This window comes from Dasypus novemcinctus, chromosome 10, assembly GCF_030445035.2.
Source record: "Dasypus novemcinctus isolate mDasNov1 chromosome 10, mDasNov1.1.hap2, whole genome shotgun sequence".
Lineage (NCBI taxonomy): Eukaryota > Metazoa > Chordata > Mammalia > Cingulata > Dasypodidae > Dasypus > Dasypus novemcinctus.
This window is the reverse complement of record NC_080682.1, coordinates 56,317,457-56,342,529: the sequence shown is the minus strand read 5'-3', so window position 1 is coordinate 56,342,529 and position 25,073 is coordinate 56,317,457. Positions and strand designations below refer to the sequence as shown.

Here is a 25,073-nt window from a genome sequence, read left to right as displayed (position 1 = left end):
ACCTTGCATTTTCTTTTTAAAAATAATAAAACCTTCACTATTTCTTTGTTCTTGGGCCTTTCACTCTGGGTACTTTCTTCTTCCAAAAATCTTAGGTATTGTTTTATCTGATAAAATGCGGCTTTTCAAAAAAAACCGTGAAATAAAAACTACCTCCTTGCATCTTTCTTGTTTGGGATCTCTGACTTCTCTTATGTCCTGTCAAGGGTAGATGTGTGACTGTATTTAAAGCATATCCATTGCACAACCTTTAGTCTCATTTTCTCTTCAGAATTGAGGGAATTTCTTCCCTTTCTGCTGAGGTGGTAGCTGGAGAACAAAGCTACAGAATCTCTCACCGCCCTAGAGACCAATGGTCCCCACAGCACTCTCTGCTGCTAGAGCCCTGCTATTTAATGTCAGCAGGAAGGAACTACTCCATAATAATCCTCCAATGCCTGCACATTCAGCAGCACTCACTTCTGGGTACAAAAGCATAGAGGAAGTAAAAGGAAAAAGAAAAGGGGATGGAGTTGTTGGCACTTTTTAAAAACATCCAACTAAAAAAAAAAAAACAACAACACTCAACTATGTTTTCAATATTCAGGTCCTAAGAGAACTCAGGGGACTAATCAAGCATGGCCAGATTGGATGGGACCAATTATTCCAGTTTGCTATCTTCTCTATAAGAGGCTAAGTTTGGAAACTTTGACATTCAACTTATGCTTGAGAGACATTTCCATGCAGCTGCCCTTGACCAGCATATTAATTCAGGGGGAATGTGCCACAGATAATTCCTGGATAATCATGAGCGACAAGGAGCTGGATTTCTTTTCTCACACCAAAGGACACCCTCCAACATTCACTCCAATTCCAGTTCTTCATGTTTTAAGTAAACTTGAGCAGCAGTTTTCAACACTAGCTGCCGATTAGAATAATCTGGGAGACCTTCTAGAACATAACCACGTTCAAGTCATCCTACAGAGGTTTTGACTATATCAGTCTGGGGTGGGACCCTGGTAGGGGCCTTTAAAAAAAAACAAAAACTTCCCCAGTTGCTAAGAGTCTTTTCTGCAGCTAGCGTTGGGAATTGCTGGACTAGAGGTGGATCAACAAGATGGAGAGGGCTCCAGAATCGCTGTGAGAAAGGATTGGAGCAAATACAGGGCATTTAAAAACCTGCCCAGCTTTATTCTGGACAATCAATGAGAGAAGCTATGAAAGCAACCATCTTTCTTCTTCAATTGCTCACATACGAGACATGGAGAGTAAGGCACTAAAACAGACTGCCTCCATGCTGGGTAAGAACTCAGCTCTGGGGCAGACAGACCAGGGGTAAACACTGTCCTTTTCGTGTATTAGATTCTGTGTGACCTTAGGCCAGCCACTAAACCTCATTAGGCTCCCAGCTTCCTCATCCAAACATTGGAGAATAATGGCCACCTCCGAGTCCTTATGAGGACGAAATGGGAGACTGTGTGGAAGGTGCTTAGCTCAGAGCCCAATACACCACGGGCACTCATTAAAGGGTCAGCCTTGACAGCGACACACACCCAACTGAACTTACCCAGTGAGCTCACTTGCAAAACCTAGCCTCCCACCTGAAGTACAACCACATTACCTCATTTTACTCCTCTCCAGAAACTACAAACCTCTCAGCCAGCATTAACTTGAAGGAGCCTTAATATGAGAACAGAACAGGCCTACAAGCCAGCAGGAACACCTTTGAATTTTCTAGCTTCTCATGGGCTCTTCTAAGGATTCCATAGTGAGGGCAAAAGCACAAGGGGTGGGGTACTCTGATATTTGCATATAGATTTACGTTTCTCTCTTAAGTCTAGCTCCAGGTTCTCAAACTTCAGTGTGACTAAGAGCTACTTTACTGGACTGAATCCAGAAAATCCAAGAGGTGACCCAATGGCTGACTTAAAACCTAACCCTAGGGAAGCGGCTGTGGCTCAATCAGTTGGGCTCCCGTCTACCATATGGGAGGCCCTGGGTTCGCATCCCGGGATTCCTTGTGAAGGCCGGCTCGCCCACATGCCACGGAGAGCCGACTTAGCAAGGTGACGCAACAAAAAAAGGGATAAAGCAAAAACACACAGAAGAGAGTGTAGCGAATGGACACGAAGAGCAGAGAGCAAGCAAGCAGCAAGGGGAGGGGGGATAAGTAAAAATAAATACAGACACAGAAGAATGCACAGTGAAAGGACACAGAGAGCAGACAGCATGAAAAAACCACAAGGCAGAGGGGGGTGGGGCATAAAAAATGTAAAAACCTAATCCCAGCTATGAGGTGTAACTTACTGGAGTTGAACACTACGGTACTGCTTACGTTTAGGAGTTTGTGGTAGTGGTAGCATTAGCGTAACATCTACTAAGTCCTTATTATATGTTCATAGTACCTTACAGGTATAACCTCATTTGATTAAGATGACCTGCTTTGACAGGAGTTATCATCATCATCATCATCTCATCATCATCATCATCATTACCTACCTTCTGCAGAGGAGAAAACTGAAGTCAAAGGAGTTTAAGAAGTTTGCCCAGGTTTTCACAGATAGTGAGTGGTTGTATCAGTCAAGCAGTCAAGGTCCCATTTGGAAAAAGATGACACATTCCAATTAAGTAAATTGTGGAAAGTTTAATAAAAAGACTACTTTCAAAGGTATGGGAAGGGCGTAGGAAAACTATAAGGGATAGTACAGACCCCATGGGCTAGTAATGGCAGAGTACCATTTCCCACCCTAAACCTAAAGCAAAGTTACTGAAACCCAGAGGGCAGCACTGTATGGAGATGACCCCCTGACAGCTGAAACATTTGTTGCCACAGCAGCCCACTAGAAAGGGGCCTGGGAACAAATACTTTGACCCCACTTATCTCCTACCCTTTTCTCCCCTCCCGGGTTCTCTACTGGGAAATCTCACTGGAAGCCAGAGGGCAGAAGAGCCCTTAGTATAATCCATAGGTGGTCCTTGTAGTTGAGCTTCCCAGAGGGATACAGCAACTTGAGAAGGATGGAGAATGGATCTACAGAGCCAAATAGATGAAGCTGGGACTTGAAACCAAGCAGACTTCCTATAAAAGACTTTGAACCTTTCTACTACATAATCTGTAGTGATAACAATGCCATCAGTATTTGAACAGGCTGCCCCATGCCATGAGTCCTCTCCAGCATGAGGGATATTCCAGAAGAGAAGCAGAGTCTGCCAAGCCATTTGCTAGAGATCAGAAGTTATATATTTCTACCATGGAGGAAGTCACCAGATGGCCTCAAAGATTCCAGTTCTAAAGTCTATAATTCTCAATATTCTTCCATTATTATAGGAGCTTAGATCAATGAAGGAATAAAGATTCTCCTGTTGTGCTCTTCTAAGGAATTCATTCCCTATCTTGGTTCTCCTTTGGATTGCTTGAGATTGGTTATTGCATCTCCACATAGGAAATAAAAACACAACTCCTAATATAGAAAAGGAAAAAAAATTCTACCCTGTTTTCCCATAAAAGGCTGTTAAATGAGACCATTCCCCTTCATGATGACAACAGAGGAGAAATGTTTCAATGTGCAAAGTTCATCAAAAGAAAGTGACCTAGAGAGAGAAATAGCAGCCAAGTGACCCAAGGGTTACCCCTCCAAGAGAGACTGTCATTATTAATGTGTGAGAAATATGAATTTGACTTTTCTCCTGAATGCAATTGTCATTTCATCTTCCTCGCTCTTTAAAAATATTGTCTCCAGAATTTAGCAGAGAGAAAACCACCCACCATCAGTCCACTAGGTAGGACATTCGTATTTGTGGTTCTTTGCAAGATCAGGACCATCCAGTCAGTGAACTTGTCCTTCTGGTGTTTCCACGAAGCTGTTCTGGTAAATCAAGTTTGGACTTTGAAGTTAAGCAGAACTGTGTTCAAGTCCCGGCTCTACCACGGCATGAGGTGGGTCACTTAACCCTTTTTGCCTCAGCTTCCTTATCTGTAAAATGGAAACAATTCTTATAAATACAAAATTGATGTATATAAAGCTGATTTAGCAATGCCTGCACATGGTGGAGCACACTAAACCCCTATCCCTTGCCTTCCCAATTAATGAAGGAATTATAAGCTGCTTGTCTGGAACTGTCTTTTAAAACTTTGATCCAATCATTAAGATGGCAAGACTAGGCACTTGCTCTTTATTAATAAAAAGGCACTTGTACTTTTTATTAATAAAAAATTAATAAGGCAGAGGGGATATTTCGGGCCCGTTTATCAACACAATTAGCATAAATATGCTAATTTTAAAATGTGAACAAATTTTAGGATGCATGAAAGTCATGAATGATAATTACTGTATCATGTTCCTATTTTAGAGGAGAGATACTAAACTCTTCTCTTACAGTATTGTCCCTGAAGCCAAGAGCACCAGAGAGAGCATACAGAGAAGGCTGAAACGAAATTGAAAACAAGAGTTTGAGAAAGAGTAGAGGATTTAGAGTGATAACTGGCAGAACGAGAATTTTCTCAGTAGCAGCGCCAAATCGTTGTATTAAGAATGCTAAAGTAGTCACAGTAGAAATTATAACATGGTCTGTGGTGGGAGTCATCTGTCTCACCCATGTTTGAGGCAGTAACGTTCAACCTGAGTTCAGCGTTCCTTCTTCCCATTTTGAATGACCCAAGTAAGTCACTTAACGCTTCTGGGCAACAATGGGGATAGTAAAGACACACATCTATTGGGCTTTTCTCAGAACTAAACGTGGCACTGTTGCATAAAGCCCCAGGCACAGTTCTTGGTCCAGGGGGTTAGTTATTAGCATCGTAATAATGCTAATACTACCTAATACTTTAGGTCAGCCTCCTGGCTACTGCCACAGTCATCACTAGGAAAACTAGTCCTAAAGCTCCAACCACGCAATGCCACCACAGATGAGCCAGTCCGAAGCCCTCTTTGTCAGATTTGGTCATGGAAGAGAGAAAACAGAAAAGCATCAGTCTCAGTGATGTTTGGAGCAGTAAGATACAAATTGATTTCTTTTACTCTCTTTTTAACACATTAGCAAAAGAAAAGGAAGGAGTGCACTATTTTTATCTCACTTTCTAGTTGATGAGGAAAGAGATATTACTTCACAGAAGCCTCAGTTCAGAGGAAGAACTTGGTCTAAATATAATCCACTCTTTGGGCAGAAGCTGTCTCAATTAGTAGAGAGCTTGGGAGGGCTGAGACATTTGGTACCGACGCTTATTGCCTGATGAATTGTAATTGAAAGAGTGTGAATTCATCCCATTTATTTAGTACAGATAAAGAGGAAAGGAGACAATGGAAAAAAGATGAATTGGGAATTCTCAGTGTATCATCCCTGAACATCAGCATCTTCTAAAAAAAATGACTTGAGGCAAAATGTCAGGGTTAGCACAAATTCTTTATGCCCACCATAAAAACCATAACGTTTTGAATTAGAGTAACTGTCTCTTTCAGTAGCTTGATCCTGTATAAAGTGGAAATGCTTTTTGAGAGTGATTGGTGGTATTTAATTTCTATCCCCAGTTTCTTCTAATCATAGCGAAATTGCCAATTATACAGGCATCTTTCCCTTCCCTTTGTCCTGCTGGGAACTACAATACTATGTAGCAAAAGGATGGAGAGAAAAATTTTATCTTTTGAGGGCATTTCTTGGCTTAATCTCAGCTCCACTGTGGTGAAAAGTCAAACGATTTTGCTGAAGGGTTGAATCAAGGAGTCAAGCTAGGCTCTGGTGACCTCAGAAAATTCATGAATTCATGATGTGATCCCTACTCTATTTTCTCTATTCACTTCTCTATGAAATTACTTTGGTAATTCTGAGAGAGGCTTTGTAGCAAATACCAAAAGTATTTTTTCTAATGAATTATTAAGAGGAAATGAGAGAGAGCAGTCAGGTAATTTAGTTGTTTATTGAGATCATACGTCCAAGGTTTTAAAGATATCAAAATCTGAAAAACTAAGTTATTCCTTGCATAACTACAGTAAATTGAAAAATATTCCAATCACTTTGAGGTTTCATTTATTAGCACCTGGACACTGTTTTATTTGTAATACCCTGCTTTCCTCTTCCCACAGAAAAATCACATCTTTTTCTGAATTGGGCAAATTTTATGATTAATAATGTTCTTTCTCATTTATACAAAATTACCTTTTTCTAGAAACCATAAGTCTAAGAACAGGACACTGGGTAAACAAAGTGAATTGGAATACCCAAACTCTGGGTAGACACTCAGTGAATTGGAATACAAACGTGAAGTGAGCCCTAAAAAACTCAGCCATTGAGGCAGTCTCCTTAAAATGCGGGGCCTCGGCAACACATCCGGGCAGAGCCCTGCCAGGGAAAGCAAGCCCCGCTGCCAAGGCAAGCAAAAAGAGACCACAAATTGCTACCAAACCACTCCAAAATGGTCTCATCTTTCCAACAGCCCTGAAAAGATAAACTTCCAAGCCCTTGGGATGCACACCATTTCACTTAGCAATTTCACAGGATATTAAAGTGTGTGTGTATTGGGGGGAAGCAGGAGTGAAGATATAAAATGTGCTTCACTGCTTGGCATCTGGCTTCTGCTGTCTGCTCTCTGCTTTTAACTCACCTTATCATTTACGACGGTTCTCTGTTAGAACAATATGCAGTTGTGCCAACGCAACGAGACTCAGGGTCTTCATTCAGGTCCAGGTTAGGAGGACAACAGAGCCAAGTGCCATACTTGATGACCTCACTACTAATTCCCAACACACAAGAAACGCATGGGTTGATATATACAGCGTGGCCCTGGCAGTGCCCTCGCACCCATGTCCCCAGATTCCAATGTGTCCCTGCAGGAGGTGATTCCTTCCATCTCCATCGTCACTTCACCACACTCTCTCCTCCTCACTCTTTCCCCTGCAGACTACAGTTTTTCTAGCCTTCTTCAAAATATTTGAACATGCTGTTCCTTCTGCCTGGAAATGCTCTTCCTCATTCCCCTCCTTTGAGTAGCTACCATCAATTCAGCTGCTCTTCCACAGGGAGGCAAGCCACTTCCACTCCTCCCAGATTAAATCAGTTCCCACATTAGGCATTCTTACTTATCATGGTTTATAATTGTGCATTTACTTCTGGGATTATATCTATATGACTGAGGGCAAGTGCTAGGTTTATTTCATCTACCCTCAGTACTTCCACTGCTCGGCACATATTACATACTCAAATTTTTGTTGATGAATGAATGACAGCGAGGTAGAAACGCAATGAAATCACAATTCTTGATAGAATTTAGGATGGAAGAGATTTTATACACAATATTCTGAGATAGGAGGTAAATTATGTAGAAGGCACAATAAGTTTTGTGTGGGTGACAAATGTGACAACATGAAATCCTTAAACCCCAAAGAATATTCATATTCAAATCACATAACTCTGGGGGATAATAGGTATTATGCTAGAAAGGAGAGGTATGACAGCTGCAAATTTCCTGCTTGTCCAGCTAGACCTGGTCCCTTTTAATAAGTCCAGCCTGTATCTCTTACCCCCCACTTCCATACACACACACACACATACAGGTGGGGAAATAGATTGAAATTCGCTGTAGGCTCTGGCACCGAGGCTCTGAAATTTGTACAGATAATTCCATTTACACAATCCCACTGCTCTTAGCTCTCAACCTTCCAGGTTCTTCTGACTCTTGTCCTTCATGTATTTCTGCCTGTCTTTTCCTGGTATCTACCCCTACTCCACTGATTGTTTGACTTATTCCACATGCTTGGACTTCAACGCATTTTCAAACTTCCTTCCCTTTCTTCCTCTCAGAAAACTACTTGGATTGTCCCTTCTTTCAATTCCTTTTGGAGTTGATGTAGGAGATATAGTGTGAGGTGACTATTCAGTTACTCTCTATGGTCCATTCATTGTGTAAACCTGGTCTTTCCCAAGGCAAGTGAGAATCTTGCCCAAATCATATATTTACTTAAATGTTATGCTCTCTCTAGATAAACATTTTTATATTTTTCCCATGACTATACAGAGTCAATCTGTTCCAGCCAAAGACCACCAGGTATACAAATATAGTAAAACAGGTTGGATTAATTAGTCCTTGCAGTGAGGGAGAAAACACATTGTTGGGAACTGGGGGACAGCTCATCAAGAGACAGCTAGAACTTAAAAGATTCAGGCCTGTGTTCAGTGAGTGGGGAGATTTCCAGAATGTGAGGCTCTTTGTTCTGAATTAGAAGCAGGGGTAATTCTAAAATTGGCTCCTTTAATAAATCTTATCTAGAAGGAAGAAGAATAGATGGAGGCTAAAGCTATAATTGGCAAAGAAGCAGTGGTCACTGCTGCTTCTTTGGCCAGAAGAGGGGGATATTTGGTATTTTTGTGGTTTGTATGGTGACCTTGCTTTCTTCTGTTCTTAGAAAAGATACAGAGTGGTCTTGTTTTCATATTGATCCATTACAGTCACAGAACAGTCTTGCCTGATATTGGCATTCTGTGTTTATCTTCAATGAGAGAATATCACAGACCAGCCGTGGATGTCCACGCAACTTCTAGGCACCAAGGCCTAACTGATCAAATGTCAAGTGTCAGGGGCCACATATGTAATAAACACTGCAAAAGAAATCAGAAACACACCATTCCAGATGGAGCCAGAAGTGTTTCAGGCTTTCCCTGAATTCTCCCTCAGTTGATAGCCACTTTTCCAGCATTATATCCCATGACCTGTGATCGCTTTGCTTATTAATTCGGCTAAGTCAGAACTATGTTTGCAGAATTTCCTTCCCTGTACGGTTCTGTAGGGTGGGCACAAGAGAAAGTTATGTGAGACTCTGAAAGAAGTGAAGCAGTGACTATTGTGCTCTGAAGGTTAGAAGAAGGTGCCAGGTACTGTGCCAGCTCAGGAACGATGCCATCCCTCTGCCGGCTCCCTTTGCTGGGGTAGGATGGCACCAAGGCCCCAGCTCTTCCAGCACCTGCTAGAGATCTTCCTTCAGCTTCTCTGAGTCCTATTCCAGGGATGTGTGCAGCTACAGGGTAAAGGATGCCAGTATCTTCTGTAGGATACTCACATCATGGAGCTTGCAGCAGGGGCAAAGGCAGACTTCTCCACCAGTGCCCATATCACATATGATCAAACCCCTTAGTCTACATCACTCTTAGTAGCTCTTCTTTTCTGATCAAAACCTGACTGATGTACACACAGATTTCCTGCTGAGAAGAGGCCTCTCAATCTCGCAGTGTCCTACCCTAAGATGTGAGGGACATTTTATACAGGAAGATGGGATACAGTCTATGGCAGCCAGATATGGCCAAGGGGCATGCTCACATGTGATTCTCTTGCCCTCGTCTAATGCTAGGCTGGTGTGCATGCTCAGGGCCCATGGCAGCTGTTCTAGGGGGAGAGGGGTGGCAGATCCAGGGCAGTGGCGAATGGTCCTCGGGCTGTTAACCAGGCCACCTGGGGTGGAGTCATCAGTGTGTCGGGCCAGAATCAGCTTTTGAGGGAGTCAAAACCAGAGCTGAGATGAAATGAATGTAAGCCAAATCAGAGCAGAAGAGCAGGGATGGACAATGACACTAAGTGCTAAAGAGAGTGTCAAGAAAGTGAGAAGCAAGATGCCCCAGGCGAGGGGTCAGGATGGAGTTAGGGAATGGAGAGGATGATGGGCACTTTGTGGGCTACAGAGCCTTGATGGAGCTGTGCCCAGCTGGACAGCCCTGGTCCAGCCAAATATATGCCAACCTACAGGGTACTAGTCACATTGCCTTACACTGTATCTCACTTAATTCTCACAGCTATCACAAAAGATAGGTTTTATTTTTTTAGGTTCAAGTTTTCGTAGAATCAAAGCCTCTGGGTCCAGTCAAAATTTCAGATGACTCCAACCCTGTAAAGATAACAGCATAATTTTTTTTTAAGATTTATTTATTTAATTAATTCCCCCCTTTCCCCGGTTGTCTGTTCTCTGTGTCTATTTGCTGCATCTGGTTTCTTTGTCCGCTTCTGTTGTCGTCAGTGGCACGGGAAGTGTGGGCGGCGCCATTCCTGGGCAGGCTGCACTTTCTTTCATGCTGGGCGGCTGTCCTTACGGGCGCACTCCTTGCGCGTGGGGCTCCCCTACGCGGGGGACACCCGTGCATGGCAGGGCACTCCTTGCGCGCATCAGCACTGCGCATGGGCCAGCTCCACACGGGTCAAGGAGGACCGGGCTTTGAACCGCGGACCTCCCATGTGGTAGACGGACGCCCTAACCACTGGGCCAAGTCTGTTTCCCAGATAACAGCATCTTGACTGCAACCTCATGTTAAGTTGCTCCCAAACTAATAACCCACTGAAACCATGAAATAATAACACAAATTGTTTTAGGTCACTAAGTTTGGAGTTATTTGTTACTCAGCAGTTGATAACTAATACACTGCTCATAGAGGATACACCATGAGGATAAGGGTAAATGAGGTGCCTGTGACTATGGAAAGCCTGACCAAAAAAAAAAAAAAAGGAGTACAAGCAATTTCCTCTGACCCAGGGGATTATGTAAAGACACAGAGATGATGAAGCAGGTTTGGGAGACAAATGTGTTCTCACCTCCTGTCTAGGCGCTAAAGCCCTTAAGGGAGAAGTTTTCTCAGATAGGCTGAGGCAACAGGAGCATTTCTTATTGCAACAATAGTAGCAGAATGTCTGCTAGGATGCCCTGCAATAACCCTGGGCTCTCAGCTCTCAGGTGGTATGTAAAAGACAGAAACTCCTGCAAGCCCCCAAAGGAGAAAGAGAAGTCAATGAGAGCTGGGGAGCCACCAGAGAATGGTGCCACTGTGGCCATGAGGATGAGGGACTCAAGCAAGGGTCGAAGAGGAGAGTCCAAAAGATCTTAGCAAAAGCTGAGGAGAAGACAAGTCAGCAGGGAGGACCCCTGTGCCCCATGGAAGCTGAGAGCAAACAGCACAAGTTACACTAGTTACAGAATTGAGACACAACTGTCAGGAAATGCCCATGGGACAGGAAAGACCCATCATGTACACCCAAGGAAATAAGGGAAGTCAGGGGTCCCTACTTTATCCCAATGCTTGAAGTCATGGATGCCTCCAAGATGCCATCTTGAAGAGGAAAAAAACTGGTGTCGGGAGAAGGATAAAAAAGAAAGTGACCCAAAGAGAAGATGTTACTGAAGAGATCATTTAAAGATTTGATTGGACTGAATTCAGTTTTTCACTCCACTATCCAGTGGGAGCTGGGGATGGGGCTGGAGAGGAAAATCCTATCAGTTATAGAAAACAGTAATGCTATGGTTTCTTGGCATATTTAAGTTTAACATGAGTAAATGTATGATTCCAGTTCAGATGCTATAAAAATATAACAAAGATTCATGGAAGTTCAAAGTAAGGTGGTTGTGTTGGATCTAGAACCTGAGAACCAGAAGGGACAATGGAAATTATCTAAACCTGGTATTTTCCCTTTTGTGCCTTATCTGATAGAAGCCATGTCCTTCTTCCCCCATCCCATTAGCCACCAAGCTGTATGGGTTGGTATTGAAAGATGGCATTGGCTTTGCCAGATGCATTTTTTGGGAATTATAACCCTTGACTCTATTTTAAAAGGTCATCACTAAGTCATCAGCTCCAAGCCACAAGCAGGAATCGGAGCTGTAACACTTTTGTAGGTCAGAAGCCAATCCTTATTTTATTAAAATGTATTCAGGGGATTAAGAAAGAAAAGGACTGGATTGTACTGTGGCAATGTACACAAAAGCATGCACCACCTCCAAGCTCCACTGTCTTGGGCTGTCCTGTAAGAGGCCTCTTGGACCGTAATTTGGCAGAAGCCTTGGAACTGGTCTCACAAAGCCTAGCCAGTCCTCTCTCAACCAGATCTGACTGTGACGTTCACACCACCCAATGAAGGGGAAGGCCAGTGGGCTGGTTGAGTGGCAAGGCTTGCCTTGCTATTCATACTGTATTATTTGTTAAGACACTCCATTCTTTGGAGGCCTGGCATCTTCCAAATGAATTACTTGTTCATCCATGTAATTAGAGAGGCAGTGGCCTACCTGAAACCAATCTCTATATGCCCTCCACTAAGCTTCATCTCCAATATCAGAAGCCCTGGAAGAGCCAAGGTCATGGGAAAAAATCACACTTCAGGTCCACTCTGCCTCAGGCAACACACATACCCACACATACACTGATGGATGTGTAGAAAAGCCACTCAGCAGGCCTGAGGCTCATTTCATGTTCCTCTCGATCCAGTCTTTAAAAGGCAGCACCTTGGTGAAGGCTGTGGAGAGGCTCCAGCTGCATGTTTTATCATAGCTCCAGCTGACCAGCCCCACCAGATGCCAGCGCGGCTCAGGGGATGCCCGTCCTGGGAAGGACACTGCCGCGATGCCCCCCGTCTCTGCCAGGCAGATGTTGGAAAGGGCGGTGGGGTCCTGGTTGGCACAGAACATGTTGTCTGTGATGCTCACTGGGATGCCGTGGTCTTCGTGCTGCTCCTCACACAGCAGCGAGTCCACCACCCTCACCACCCCCGAGTGCAGCGTGTTGTTCTTGAAGCCTGGGCTCCTCACATCTGCCAGGATGTTCCAGCCAGTCACAGTGATGTGGGATTCCTGGAAGGAGGTACTGAGGTCACGCGTGGCAGCCAGGCAGATGGGCTGGACTCGGGTGCTGATGCGGGCCTTGTCCAGGAGTTTCAGGATGGCGATGTCAGAGTCAAGTAGGATGGGGTCATAGTTGGGATGCAGAATGACAGCAGAAATCTACAAGTGGAAGGAACAGACAGTGATGGTGAACAGCCATCCTCACAGTGGGCAAGCACACGCAAACCTGGAACTCAATTATCAGAAGAAAATGGCTGAGACACAGCAGTAATTATTTGAAAATACTTTGCTCAAGGGAGTACAGAAATCAATTACTCTATTTTCAGGTTTCAACCTGAAATGCTTGCTGGGGCCTGGTAGGTGGTATCAGTAAGTGGAGTGGGCAGGTGGGGCTGTAGAGAACGAGAGTGCACACCCATCTGAAGTAGACTGTTGCCAGTCAGCTCCAGCTGATCACTGCCATGCAGGAATTGCGCCAGTATTCTAATTTTGCCAGAGAACCTAGGATTCCAGATTCTTATCTGAAATCACCTGAGTTTTAAATGTTGGTAAATAACTGATTGAAAAAATTATGTTAGGGCCATCAAAGCACAAAGCCCTGCAGGCTACCAGTTCACAACTTCTGGTCTACTGTAATCACAGCCATTAAGAGAGAGCTACGCCCAAAACATTCCACAAGACTTTTCCATAGTCTTCCCTGACTGCTTCAATACTTCTGATCATTCTCTTTGATGGAGGCCTCTGGGAACTAACATCTACGGCACCCTGAAACATTTATTTATATGTGTTCTATTACTTCAACTATATTTGGGTGCATTTCCTCAGGGTTTATCTTGTGTTACACTGATCATAATAGACTGGTCTGTCTCTTCCAGTGACTGTGGGCTCTTTAGGGTAAAAAACATGCCTTATTCTTTTTTGTATCTGTTCTCAGTGAATGGCACATTGTAGGCCCTCATCTTACGGATGGAGGGATGATTGGATGGGTGAATGGATGGAAGTTTGGATGGATGGAAAAATGTTTAGATGGAAGGAAGGAAGGGAGGGAGAAAGGAGGGATGGAGGGAAGGAGGAAAGAAGGGAGGGAATTAGAAAAGGATGCAGGGAAGGAAGAAAGAATATTATGTATTTATTAGGAGTATCCTGGATAAAACCCTCTCTATTTCCTAAAAGTGCAGTATAATGTCCTAAATGTGATCGGTGTAAAAATGTTTGATGATTAGGGGAGCAGATGTGGCTCAAGCAGTTGAGTGCCTGCCTCCACATGGGAGGTCCCAGGTTAGGTTCCCAGTACCTCCTAAAGAAAAAATCAGACAACAAGCAGACAACGAGCAAAAACAACCAGCAGCCAATGAGCACAAACAATAAGCAAAAACGATGAGCAAACAGATGAGGAAGCCATTTCAAGGGGGAAAAAAAAAGATTGATTAAAAAAAACATTTGATGATCTTCGTGATGTATGATGTGTGTCTCTACCTTATTTTTAAAATGATTATAGGAGGAAAAGACCTCCTAGTCTTTCTAAATGCTCCTTTCTAGTACCTGTCAACATGAAATACTGAGCACCTACAATGTGCCAGGCTCTGGGCAGGGTGGCAAAATGCCAAGGTGGCAGGACTGGCACAGCCACAATTCTCAGGGTGCTTGGAGTGGGTTGAGCCAGAGGCCCAGTGTCCAGGTTGCAGCCCCCTCTCACCCGCAAGTTCTGGATGGTCTTCTCGTCCCGGTCATCATCCCTGTAGAATTTCCCCAGGACGACTTTGAGGTCTGCTGTCTTGATCACGGAGACCTTGCCCAGGTCGGTTACGCAATGGGCAGCCACCACCACAGTGCGCTCATTCACTAGAGCGCCACTGCAGACCAGGAACCACGCGCCCTTGTGCAGGCCACCGCCATGCACCCCGCTGGTCCTCCTGTAGATGGCCGCCTGCCATGGCCAGCGCATCTCTCGGGTCTTCAGGGCAGTGGTGTTCTCAATTTTCCCACAGACTATGGAGAAAGCACCAGCTCATTAAGATGAAACCAGACCTTCCCTGGCTAAAGAGGAATGAGTCACTTGAAAAGGTGGACTGCATGAATGATAACCACCAAGACGTTGAAAAGGTGGACTGCATGAATGATAACCACCAAGATGTTTAACCTCGGTTTCTCCTTTCCCTTTAAGTAACAATCACCCACCTCCAAGGAGATGGCTATATATACAGTCTATAATTAAAAGAGGCAACTTTGCAGTCAAATGAAACCTGACTTCCAACCCTGCGTCTGCACTATCAGCCAGATTTTAGCAAGTTGTCTAATCTCTTAGAGTCTCTGTTTTTCTTGCCTATAAAATGGATTCAGTATTAACAACTGCTTGTCTCATAGGGTTCTTGAGGAGACTGAATGAGATGATGTACGTAAACTGAGGACAGACTTGAAATACTGTGACTATTCATAAACCTGACATATCAGCTATGCCAGTGTTCCTCTCTGACAAAGGGGATGGTAGCTTAGTAGGTGCAGGACCTGCACCTACTCAATAATTTTCACCATAACCTTATGTGGTAATTATTAATAATATTATCTCCATTGCCTAATGAAAATGAAGGGTGGGGCTCATATAGTGCATATAGAAGCCCGCTGGCCCTTCTATTCCTTCCCTAACTTGGTGTTAAATACCTATTCCCTCTCTTTTTCTCAAGTAAATTCTTTAGGGAAATGATCTGATAGAATTAGCCACAAGCATGGCACCCCCGAAATATACATATATACATCTAAAATTCAGTGAGATAATTTCTCCTGGATAGTAAATTTAAGCCAAAGGAAAGAAGCTTTAACTGTGGAATATCAGCTATCCACAAGTTAGGGGAAACATTGGAGGGCCATTCCTTTAGACAGGGAGCCTTTTCTAAAAAGTTTCCAACAAGGCTCAATGGCCTTTCCCAGACAGCCACGGAAGGTGGAAGCTACTCCACCTCAAGGGTGACCTTGACTCACTAGGGATGCAGGATGGGGCCCGTCCACTCCACTTTCCTGTCCTCAGACACGTCCTCCGGCTGCTGCCCAGGCGGCGGTAGAAGGGCGAGATGCACTCATACTGGAGCTGGGTGTGCAGAGGCTGGTACCCAGCAGGCAGGTCTCCAAAGGGAAGGGCTGGCTTCTTGGTAGGGGCATCCTGCAGCTTCTGCTTGCTGAATTCTGCTGAGTATAGCTGGTGTAATGGTGTCTCCCTGGGTCAAGGCACATAGGCCCAGAGAAAGAGCAGGGTGAGCGACAGTCATTATAGCCCCTTCTGGCATCCATATCATTCCCCACGTAAATATTTGCTGCAGAAGAAGAAAGAACTATCTCATTCTCATTCTCATTCTCTCACTCTCTCTCTCTCTCCCTCTTGCTCGCTCTCTCTCTCGCCCTCTCTCTCTCTCTCACATGTGCAAGAGACATGCTTCCTCTCTATCACTGAGAAAATTCTCTTGTACATCTCAGTGTTCATTTTATTCCTCAATTTCCATTTCTGGCAAGCCTCCAGCTGCCTAGGATTTGAACCAAAGAGGCTAATGTCTGGTATAATGGCTGTTATGCAAAGGTACGCTGAGCATGCACACAAAAAATTATTTCTGAAATTACACAGGAAAGGGAGTTAATTTGAATGAGAGAAATCCAGGAATATTTTTTTCCTCTAAACATTATCATAATGAGGCAATATTAGGAATTGACTCGAACTAAACTGTGTTGATACAGTAGCTTGATTTAGCAATTAGCAAATGCAATAAGCACACCTCAGAGAATAGAACTTTCTCTCAGGGCACACTGATTGGGACAACTATGGATTGTTCTATGTAAATGCAAAAAGGCATATTCAGTAAGCCCTGATGTTGAAGGCCCCTGAGATGACTCAGGGGTTCTCAGGAGGGATGCAGACACATTGTACATCCTATGTTCATCTTCCATCAGTACATGGCTGGCAATTGAAAAGCTGGAATTCCTTTATGAGCTGATATTTTCATCTCTGTTTAATGAATGGAGAAAGGAAGCACAGAGAAGTCCATGGGGATGTGCAAGGGCACATGGGAAGATAAGATGGTACCTAGGAGAGAGCCTAGCAGTCCCCGTCCCTACCCTAATGTCTCTACCTCTCCAATTTGATGTCATCTTAAGAAATCTATGTCACACATCTTAGAGCTCTTTGCTCAGAGCAAATATTCCATTCCTATTGATTTGATTAAATGATTCTTAAGCTCCTTTTCATAACTAGATGTGCAGTTCAGGGAACTTCTGGACTTATAAACAAACTCATCTCTTAGACGATCTCCCCTGCTTTTATGGGCTTCTGTATGAGCCTGGTTGCTGGAGAGCAACATATTCCCCACTCCAGTAGCCCATCTTCCTGAAAGATACTCAAAACCAAGTGTTAGGCTTGCTTGCTCATCTACACGAGACTCCTGGTACCTTGTCACCTAACCCCCAAAAGCACTTGATTTAAAGATAGGAGGCCCAGTGGTTCTTCTGAATAGCTCAGAGGCTCCTCTACAAGATGTCTCATCAAGAAGAACATGTTTGCCCCACTTAGTGGAGAGTTCAGCGCTAGGTAAATCACAAAGATCAAAAAATGGGGCAGAACTTGCCTTGTACTGCTTGAAAAGAGAAAGAATGTAACAAAAGAGCCTGAGGAGGGGTGAGAGGACTTACACCTCTCCTGATTGATGAATAGTCATGAGGTTGGAGTCAGTTCTTGATGCTCTGACTCATTGTTACTATTTCTAACAATAATAGCTACCATTGCCCAGGCACTTATATGTATGTGCCAGGCCTTCACCTTCTGCTAAGACCTTTATAGGAGGTTTAGTTAAAGCCTAATACATAAGGGAGCAGACCTTGAAACCAGGTACTGGGTTTGCCTACTGGCTTTGCGACTTTTTCTAGAAATGTGACTTTGGGCAAGTTACTTAACATCTCTGTGCCTCATTTTACCCATTTGGAACATGGTAATAATAATAGGATTCAGTAAAGGTAAAGCACTCCAAAGAACAACAGGCACTTAGAAAACACTCAATAAATGTTAGATGTTCATGTTGCATTTAATCCTCACAATAGTCTCCAAAAACTGATGTTATTATCATCATCCCTATTTTTCAAAAGAGGAAATGGGCTCATCAAGTTTGGGAACTTCCCTAAAATACCCAGCACTAGACAGAGGTAGCACCAGGTTTTTAAGCCTTGTTTGTCAATCTAATTTATTCACTCAATAAATATCTCTCAAGGATCTACTATGCAGCATGCACTGTCTAGGTACAGGGAATTCAAAATGAACCAAACAGATAATGTTCCTGTGCTTGTAACTTTATCATTTTTGTGGGGTGGGAAGAGACAAAAATTGAACAAAGAAAAAAAAATTTATGAAAACAAACAGGCAGTGAGAGATGATAAGATAAAAACTGAAGCATAATAAAGGCCAAAGAATGCTGGGCATGAAGTCTGCTCAGAGGTCATGGTGGAGGGTGGGGTTACTATTTTTAAAAGGGTGGTCAGGTACCTCCTGATAGCCTCTTTCTTGCTAAAATGTGACCTCTCTCTAAGCCAAACTCAGCATATAAATGCATTACCTTCCCCACAGCATGGGACATGACTCCCGGGGATGAGCCTCCCTGGCACCAAGGAATTACTACCAAGCACCAACTAACAATGCAACTGGGAAAAGACCTTGACCAAAAGGAGGAAAGGGTAAAGACAAATGTTTATATGGCTAATAGACTTCAAAGTGAGTTGGAATGCCATTTTAGAGGTTACACTTATGCATGTCTCAGCAGGATCTCATTGACTGCCAGAGCAAATATTGCCTCAAATGTCTCTCTGGAGACATCCAGACACTATACACTTGGCAGACAGATCAGGAGTTTGGTGCCCTGCCAGTGGGCCCTACTTAGGAATTTATGCTCCCCATTGTGACAGAGTTGGACTCAGTTGTGGTTTCCCTACACATAGCTCTTCTATCCTTTCTATTTTAACCTATAGTTATTACTAGAGTTGATAGGTTTATGGCCAAGAGACTTAAATATTTGGGCTGTCCATGTGCTAGTTAGGCCCTGAATCCCAACAGAGTTGCAATACCTACTCTACAGTTCACTGGACTCACCCAGGACAACTAACAAGGAGGTGATAATGGACAATGCCCATCCCAAAGAACAGAGAGAGTCTGCAACTGCAAGCAAGATAGTTCCATCCAGCTGCCTCATGGGATCTAAGATTCCTCTCAATTAGAGGTGGAGTGGGCAACACCATCTCAGAATACTTGGGATTGGGGATTGAATGATAGACTAGAGTAGACTTACTGGTATTCTACTATAGACTTATTGTGATTCTAGTAACAGAAGAACTTTTATCATGAATGTGGAGGGAGTGGCCACTGGAGGTTCTGACAGCAGGGAGAGGGAAAAACAGGTGTAATATGGAGGCATTTTTGGAACTTGGGAATTTTCCTGAATGACAATGCAATGACAGATACAGGCCATTATATATCTTGTTATAACTTACAAAATTGTTCAGGAGAGTATAAACTACAATGTAAACTATAAGTTATGCTTAGTGGCAATGCTCCAAAATGTATTCATCAATTGTAATAAATATACCACACTAATGAAGGATGTTGTGATTGTGGGAAAATGTGGGAGGGGTAGGGAGCGGGGCATATGGGAATCCTCTATATTTTTTAGGTAATATTTATGTAATATAAGTATCTTCAAAAAAAATAAAATAAAAGTATATATTTTTAAAAGGGTGGTCAGGGAAGGTGTGTCTGGCAGGTGACAACTGAGCAGACTACTGAAGGAAGTAAGGCAGTAACCCCCTCTGATATCTGATGGAATCACGTTCCAGAGAGAAGGACCCACAAGTGTAAGGGCTCCAAAGCAGAACTGTGCTTGCAGCGTTAAAGGAAATGCAGAGAGGCCCATGTGGCTAGAGTGGACAGAATAAGGAAGCAACTGATAAAAGATAAGCTCAGAATACTGTTTCCTTTAAAAGAAGGGGAGGAAAAGTAGAAATGTGCTATTCTTTCCCCACCAGGTGGTCTTCATCTCTGCCTTCCCAGGAGAAAAGCTGGTCACAGCCTAAGGGCTCACCCACCTAACCCCAGCAGCCAGTATCATCTGATTGGTTACTATTAAGGACTTCCTAAACCTTGGCTGACTGCATTTGGAAGGAATCCCATCCCCCTACACAGAGGCTCTTAACTTCTTTTGTTCCACAGACCCCTTTGCCAGTCAGGTAAAAACACGGATCCCTTACTAAGTCTGCACTATACTGTGTATTATTTAATAAATATATCGTACCTGCACCAACATGTCCCCACAAGAATGCTTTTTTGAATTCTAATTCAAACTCACAGACCTCTTGTTAAGAACCCCTGCCCTAGAAGCTCCCATAATAAATATGTAGCAATTTCAGGAAGACGCAAGTATTAAAATCCAGTTCCTCAAAGATCATCTTAAGGTCCTGCCTCCCACCAACCACCTACTTTCCCATGAGCCATTGAAATTTGTACAACTTCCAATAGTTGCTACCTCTTGGCTAAGGACAGATGTCTAATGAGCCTCCATGTAACAAGCCCTATTCTTTTATAACCAGTCAGCAGTAAATGTCCCTATAGAACCCCAGACTGTCTTTGCCCAAACACCAGTGGGGAGGGGGTGGGTGGAAGGGAAAATAGTTATTCACCTTTTGGGCAGAGTTCAGGTGTTTGAACTCTCCCTGGAAGAACTCACCTTGCCTGAACCTGCATTGGAAGAACTCTCCGTCTCACCAGGTCTGAGATCTTTGGTTCTCGGCAGGCTAGGGAAAAAAGAATATTATTTCATCCTTTTCTGCATTCACCAGTTAAATCATCAGTTCAGATCCATCCCTTTTTGGACACCAGGTGCACATTTCCCAGGCTCTCAGAGGATAGATCTGCTAGCTGAGCTGGGACAGCTCACTTAGCAAGACCCCATGCTGCCTTTCTCCCAAATTGACAACTCTCTGAAGAACCCTCGTTCAGTAAACACCTCTGAAAAGAGAAAATGGCCAGCTGCTCCACCTGGGTGATTTGGATAAATAGCAGTTAATAGATTAGGATGATCTGTTCACATGAGCACTATGAACAAATTTGACCAAGATAGGATACAATTAAGCCCCACATTGGGAATTAGAAGGTTCTCATTCAAAACCAGACAGCAATGTCAACCATAGACACGTCTTGGGTAGCTGAGTCCTCCTTGTCCTTTCTCTGCAACTAAGGCCCCTCATGATCATCTGAGGGTGACTCAAAGCCCAGTTTAATTGTGTAGAAGTCTCTTTCTTCAAAAATGAAAAGGAATCCTTCCCATCTCACTTTCCCAATCATGCAGCCAACATTCGTTTAATTAGCAATTTGGAGAACTTTAGTTGTATTAATTTGTTAACAGAAGGGTTGACAAAAATCTCCAAAGACATATATAACACTATTTCCATACTTAATGAATTCAAGAATCAGAATCTGTGCTGGTGGGGAAAATTGCTTCTGGCTGAAGTCGAAAGTGATTTTTTCCTTTCACAAACCCTTCTTTTTCATTCTTTCCCATGATTCAGGTTGTTGACAAACACCCAGAGAGAAAGTGGCAAATTCAAGCAATTATCTGGATAATCTAGGTCAAGGACAGGCTTTTCTTCCCATCCTACAACCAGATAGGTAACCTGCTCCCCAAATAGAGGGGCTATTGACTTGCAGCAACTTGTGAATCATTTTGGGAAGAAATTACACATTCCCCCTACCAGGGGGTAAGGTTCAAACGTCTCTGTATAACATTCCATTTTTCTCGTCCCAGCCTACCTTTTCAATGTAACCTCCCAGATTCCCAGATCACTTCACTTTGAGATTACCATGACTCTTTCACTTCTGTCTATACCTCTTTTCTTCCTTTTTCCATCTGGAATATTATCCAGCACCTCTTTGCCTCTACAAATGCACTCCAGCTTTGCAATCTAATTCCAGTTCTGCCTGCTTCATGCAATTATCCCTATTTCAGGCAACACGGATCTTTCCTTTCTCCAAACTTACTACTCATCCGTTCCTACAACTCTTCCTCAGGTGTTTAAGGGATTGCTGTCTTTCATGCTTGTTTTTACAAAAACATCTTGCTATCTCAAACCTCCCCTACAAAGGCTGGCAGAGACAGTATGCTCACTTAGTTCTTTTCTTTCCCTCACCCTAATTTAATACTGCATATAGAATAGATAAACATAGCTTTATAAATGCTTATTAGTTGCCTCAATTCTGTCCTTGGATTTTTATGTATAAATCTCAACCCTATCATCTTTCCTAAACTATTCTTCTATGTCAGTTTCCTTGATGGCATCAAGATGTTGCGATTAGGATAAGCAGGTCCTTCTGAGTTGCAAAAAAGGAGTAAATGCTTTTAGGATGGTTTCCAACTTACCATTTAAATGTGGTTCCAGAGAGAACTTAAGGGAGAAAGACATTTTTCCATGGGGCTCAAAACACATTTGGGTTTTGAAAAGATCAGCAACTCCATCTATTTCTACAGACTTTAGTAACATTTGGAAATTACCTTTTATACAGACGGGCCGTTTCCCTGACCACTCTCCATTCTGCTGGCAAGTTCTCTTCTCATTGCCACTAAGAACGTATGAATTGTTACAAAAAAAGGACAGGACTGTGCCAACTTTTGCATAGCGCCCATTGATAAGCCCAGGGCCTCCTGTTATTTGCTTGAACCCATTGACTGGGCTTCCAGGGTCTGAGCAGTTTCTTTCTTCAAGAACTAAAAGAGAAAGTAAAAAAGAGACTTGTTAAAAATTTGGAAGTTCCCTTTTAGAATTGTATCCTATCATACTTCATTGAATTGAAAATGCAATGATTTGGAGCCTGCTAGCAATGGTGAGCAAAGGACCTACCAAGAGAAAATTCATAATAGAATATGCATACATTAGACACATTTCCCCTTGTTTTAATGATTTATTTTTAAATGGAAATGATTTCATTTGATGTATAAATAAACTTAACACCAAAAAAATGGCTCTCAGGTGATCTTGTTCATTTCTTTCTCAGACTGCAAGAGCTGGGCAGGCCTGGACAAAAGAAACATTTTGCCAAGATTTTATAATTAGCACACAAGTTGTTTTACAGTATTGTGACATTATCATGTTCATGCTTTAAAGCTCGGGCAATTAAACTAGATTATTAGTTTCCCATTGTATTATACCCAGGAAGTAAAACTGAGTAGAAATAAGAGTACATACAGGAAATGAATTTGGATTTTATATTTCATCTCCAAGAACACAGCATATTCGAAGTTATAGTTTAAAATGAGAGGATAACATAAATGCAGGGATACAACAAATTTACTTTGATCTGCAAATATAACTTTTAATTTCCATGTTAACACTTAATGACATTCTATAACTCATGTTGGACAGCTATGTAAAGTAGAAATGGCATCGACAAACTATTCTGAATACGGAACAGGATTTTAGAAATATTCTGGAAATATTCTATCAGATAGGTAACATATTTTTCTCAAATGGATTATGGTATAGATTGAATATGAATTGCCTAAGGAAACACAGTGAGTCCCATGAAGAATTCAACCTTTAATTACCAAGTTTGCTAGTCATTGCTACATTAGCCTCCCTGGTTTCTTTCATTTTTTTAATTTTTAAAAAATTTTAATTTATTTCTCTCCCCCCTCCCCCCCCCCATTGTCTGCTCTCTGTGTCCATTTTCTGTGTGTTCTTCTGTGTCCATTTGCATTCTTCTCAGTGGCACCAGGAATCTATGTTTCTTTTTGTTGCATCATCTTGCTGTGTCAGCTCTCCATGTGTATCAGCCACTCACAGGCTGTACTTTTTTCACATGGGGTGGCTCTCCTTGAGGGGGGCACACTCTTTGCATGTGGAGCTCCCCTACGTGGGGGACACCCCTGCATGGCAAGGCACTCCTTGCACGCATCAGCTCTGTGTGTGGGCCAGCTCATCACATGGGTCAGGAGGCGCGAGTTTGAACCCTGGGCCTCACATATGGTAGGCAGATGCTCTATCAGCTGAGCCAAATCCACTTCCCTCCCTGGTTTCTTTTAAATCATTTCTTTTAAGACATAGGTTTATCTCTATTTTTAAAAAGTTCCCTTGCAATGCAATCATGCATTTGACATGCCTTTCTTCCAATAACTATCTCAACTACTTTTTTTTAAGGAAGTATTAGAAGTGGGGATTGAACCCGGGACATTGTATTAGACGTGCAAAGCAGGTGCTCAACTGCTGAACTATACCTGCTTCCCTGTCCTAATTACCCTTTAAGCAACTTACTTGCTTGCCTCTAGGCAAGAAAAGAATCTCCAGTCAGATAACACTCCTAAAATAGTTTAGAATTAAAAATAAATTAATTTTCAAGTATAATTTGGCAAGGTAGCTAAAATTACCCAGATTACTGGTTTGTCTACCCTAAGACAGACCATATAGCAGACCATCTCGGTGATTCTCTGTGTGATTTTGGGCTATGCAATAGAGGCAATTTTTCAGTGGATGAAAAAGGACTTCACTGAGTGAGCTGTTTGAAAGAGGACAATGTACTTTTTGAAGCTCCAAGTGGTCTCAGAGAACCCCAGTTCTTATATTTATAGGAAAGCCTCTTTGATGTAGGAAGAAGAGGCAGAGAAACCTATCTGTGTTGCTTTGGTGGCATGGGGCTACCTTCTTATAGTATAGTCTCATTCAGTTCAGAACTTCCAGCCCAGAGGACACCCCTTGGAGCCCACAAACTGCAATCATCCCAAAAAACATGGTGTGCTGTACCTGCAAATTGAACAACATTGAATTAGCAGCAAACATAACTGGGAGATTTCACATAAAAATCTGTATTTCTGACTTCCAACAAAATTCAGACCTGGAAACCCTGGGCCTAATTCCCACATGGCAACAATCAACTGGAGTTGAGAAGTGGCTGTCTGCTTAGATGGGGCTGATTCTGCACTTGACCACAGTCCCCACCAGACTGTCTGACTCTGGCAGGCATTTGGATCTGTGGTCATTTGGATCTGAGGGCTGATTGGTGTAATTCATTTGTGGTTTTTCATCCATTTTGAGCCTTGATAGAGCTCATGGCCAAAGGAATATTGGTTGTCCCTGTCCTGAAGGAAAATATACTTAATACCAGTCCTGAAATATTGAAAGAAAGTGGAATATACTCTAGTCACATCAGCCTCAGCAAGAAATCCTTTTAGCTGCTAGCTTCAACAGCTAAACCTGATGGCTGGATTTTTTTCCCCTTGGAAGTAAGTCCTTCCACAGTCCAGTGGGCGCTCATGCCACGATTCCCATTATGTATGATCAATGGATTATATTTTCACTCTGTAGAAGGTGGATTTGACTACCAGGTACTTTGGAGAGTTCTTGAACCCTTGCAGGCAACAAAGTCTTAGGACAATTCAGGTCCTTTGCTTCCCTCACTGAAGAAGCTTTAAAAGATGTAAAGACAAATTGACCTTCAATATACTCAAAGCTGAGGAATAA

At 42.9% G+C, this 25,073-nt stretch overlaps 1 protein-coding gene across 5 annotated transcripts in view; it reads right to left on the bottom strand.

The window, feature by feature from the left end:
- PAMR1 (peptidase domain containing associated with muscle regeneration 1) overlaps window positions 1-25,073 on the bottom strand; it is a 134,404-nt gene that overhangs the window by 16,436 nt on the left and 92,895 nt on the right. For 2 of the 5 annotated variants that reach the window (XM_071218104.1, XM_071218106.1), the window contains 5 exons: window positions 22,115-22,327; window positions 20,294-20,360; window positions 15,531-15,763; window positions 14,251-14,543; window positions 12,136-12,713 (listed from right to left, as the gene is read on the bottom strand). In XM_071218104.1, coding sequence (XP_071074205.1) covers window positions 12,177-12,713; window positions 14,251-14,543; window positions 15,531-15,763; window positions 20,294-20,360; window positions 22,115-22,327 — 1,343 coding nt within the window. In that variant the 3' untranslated portion in view covers window positions 12,136-12,176. Of the gene's footprint in view, window positions 1-2,603; window positions 3,954-7,235; window positions 12,714-14,250; window positions 14,544-15,530; window positions 15,764-20,293; window positions 20,361-22,114; window positions 22,328-25,073 lie in introns of those variants that run through there. The other 3 variants (XM_071218105.1, XM_004446832.3, XM_071218103.1) reach the window with 2 other exon arrangements.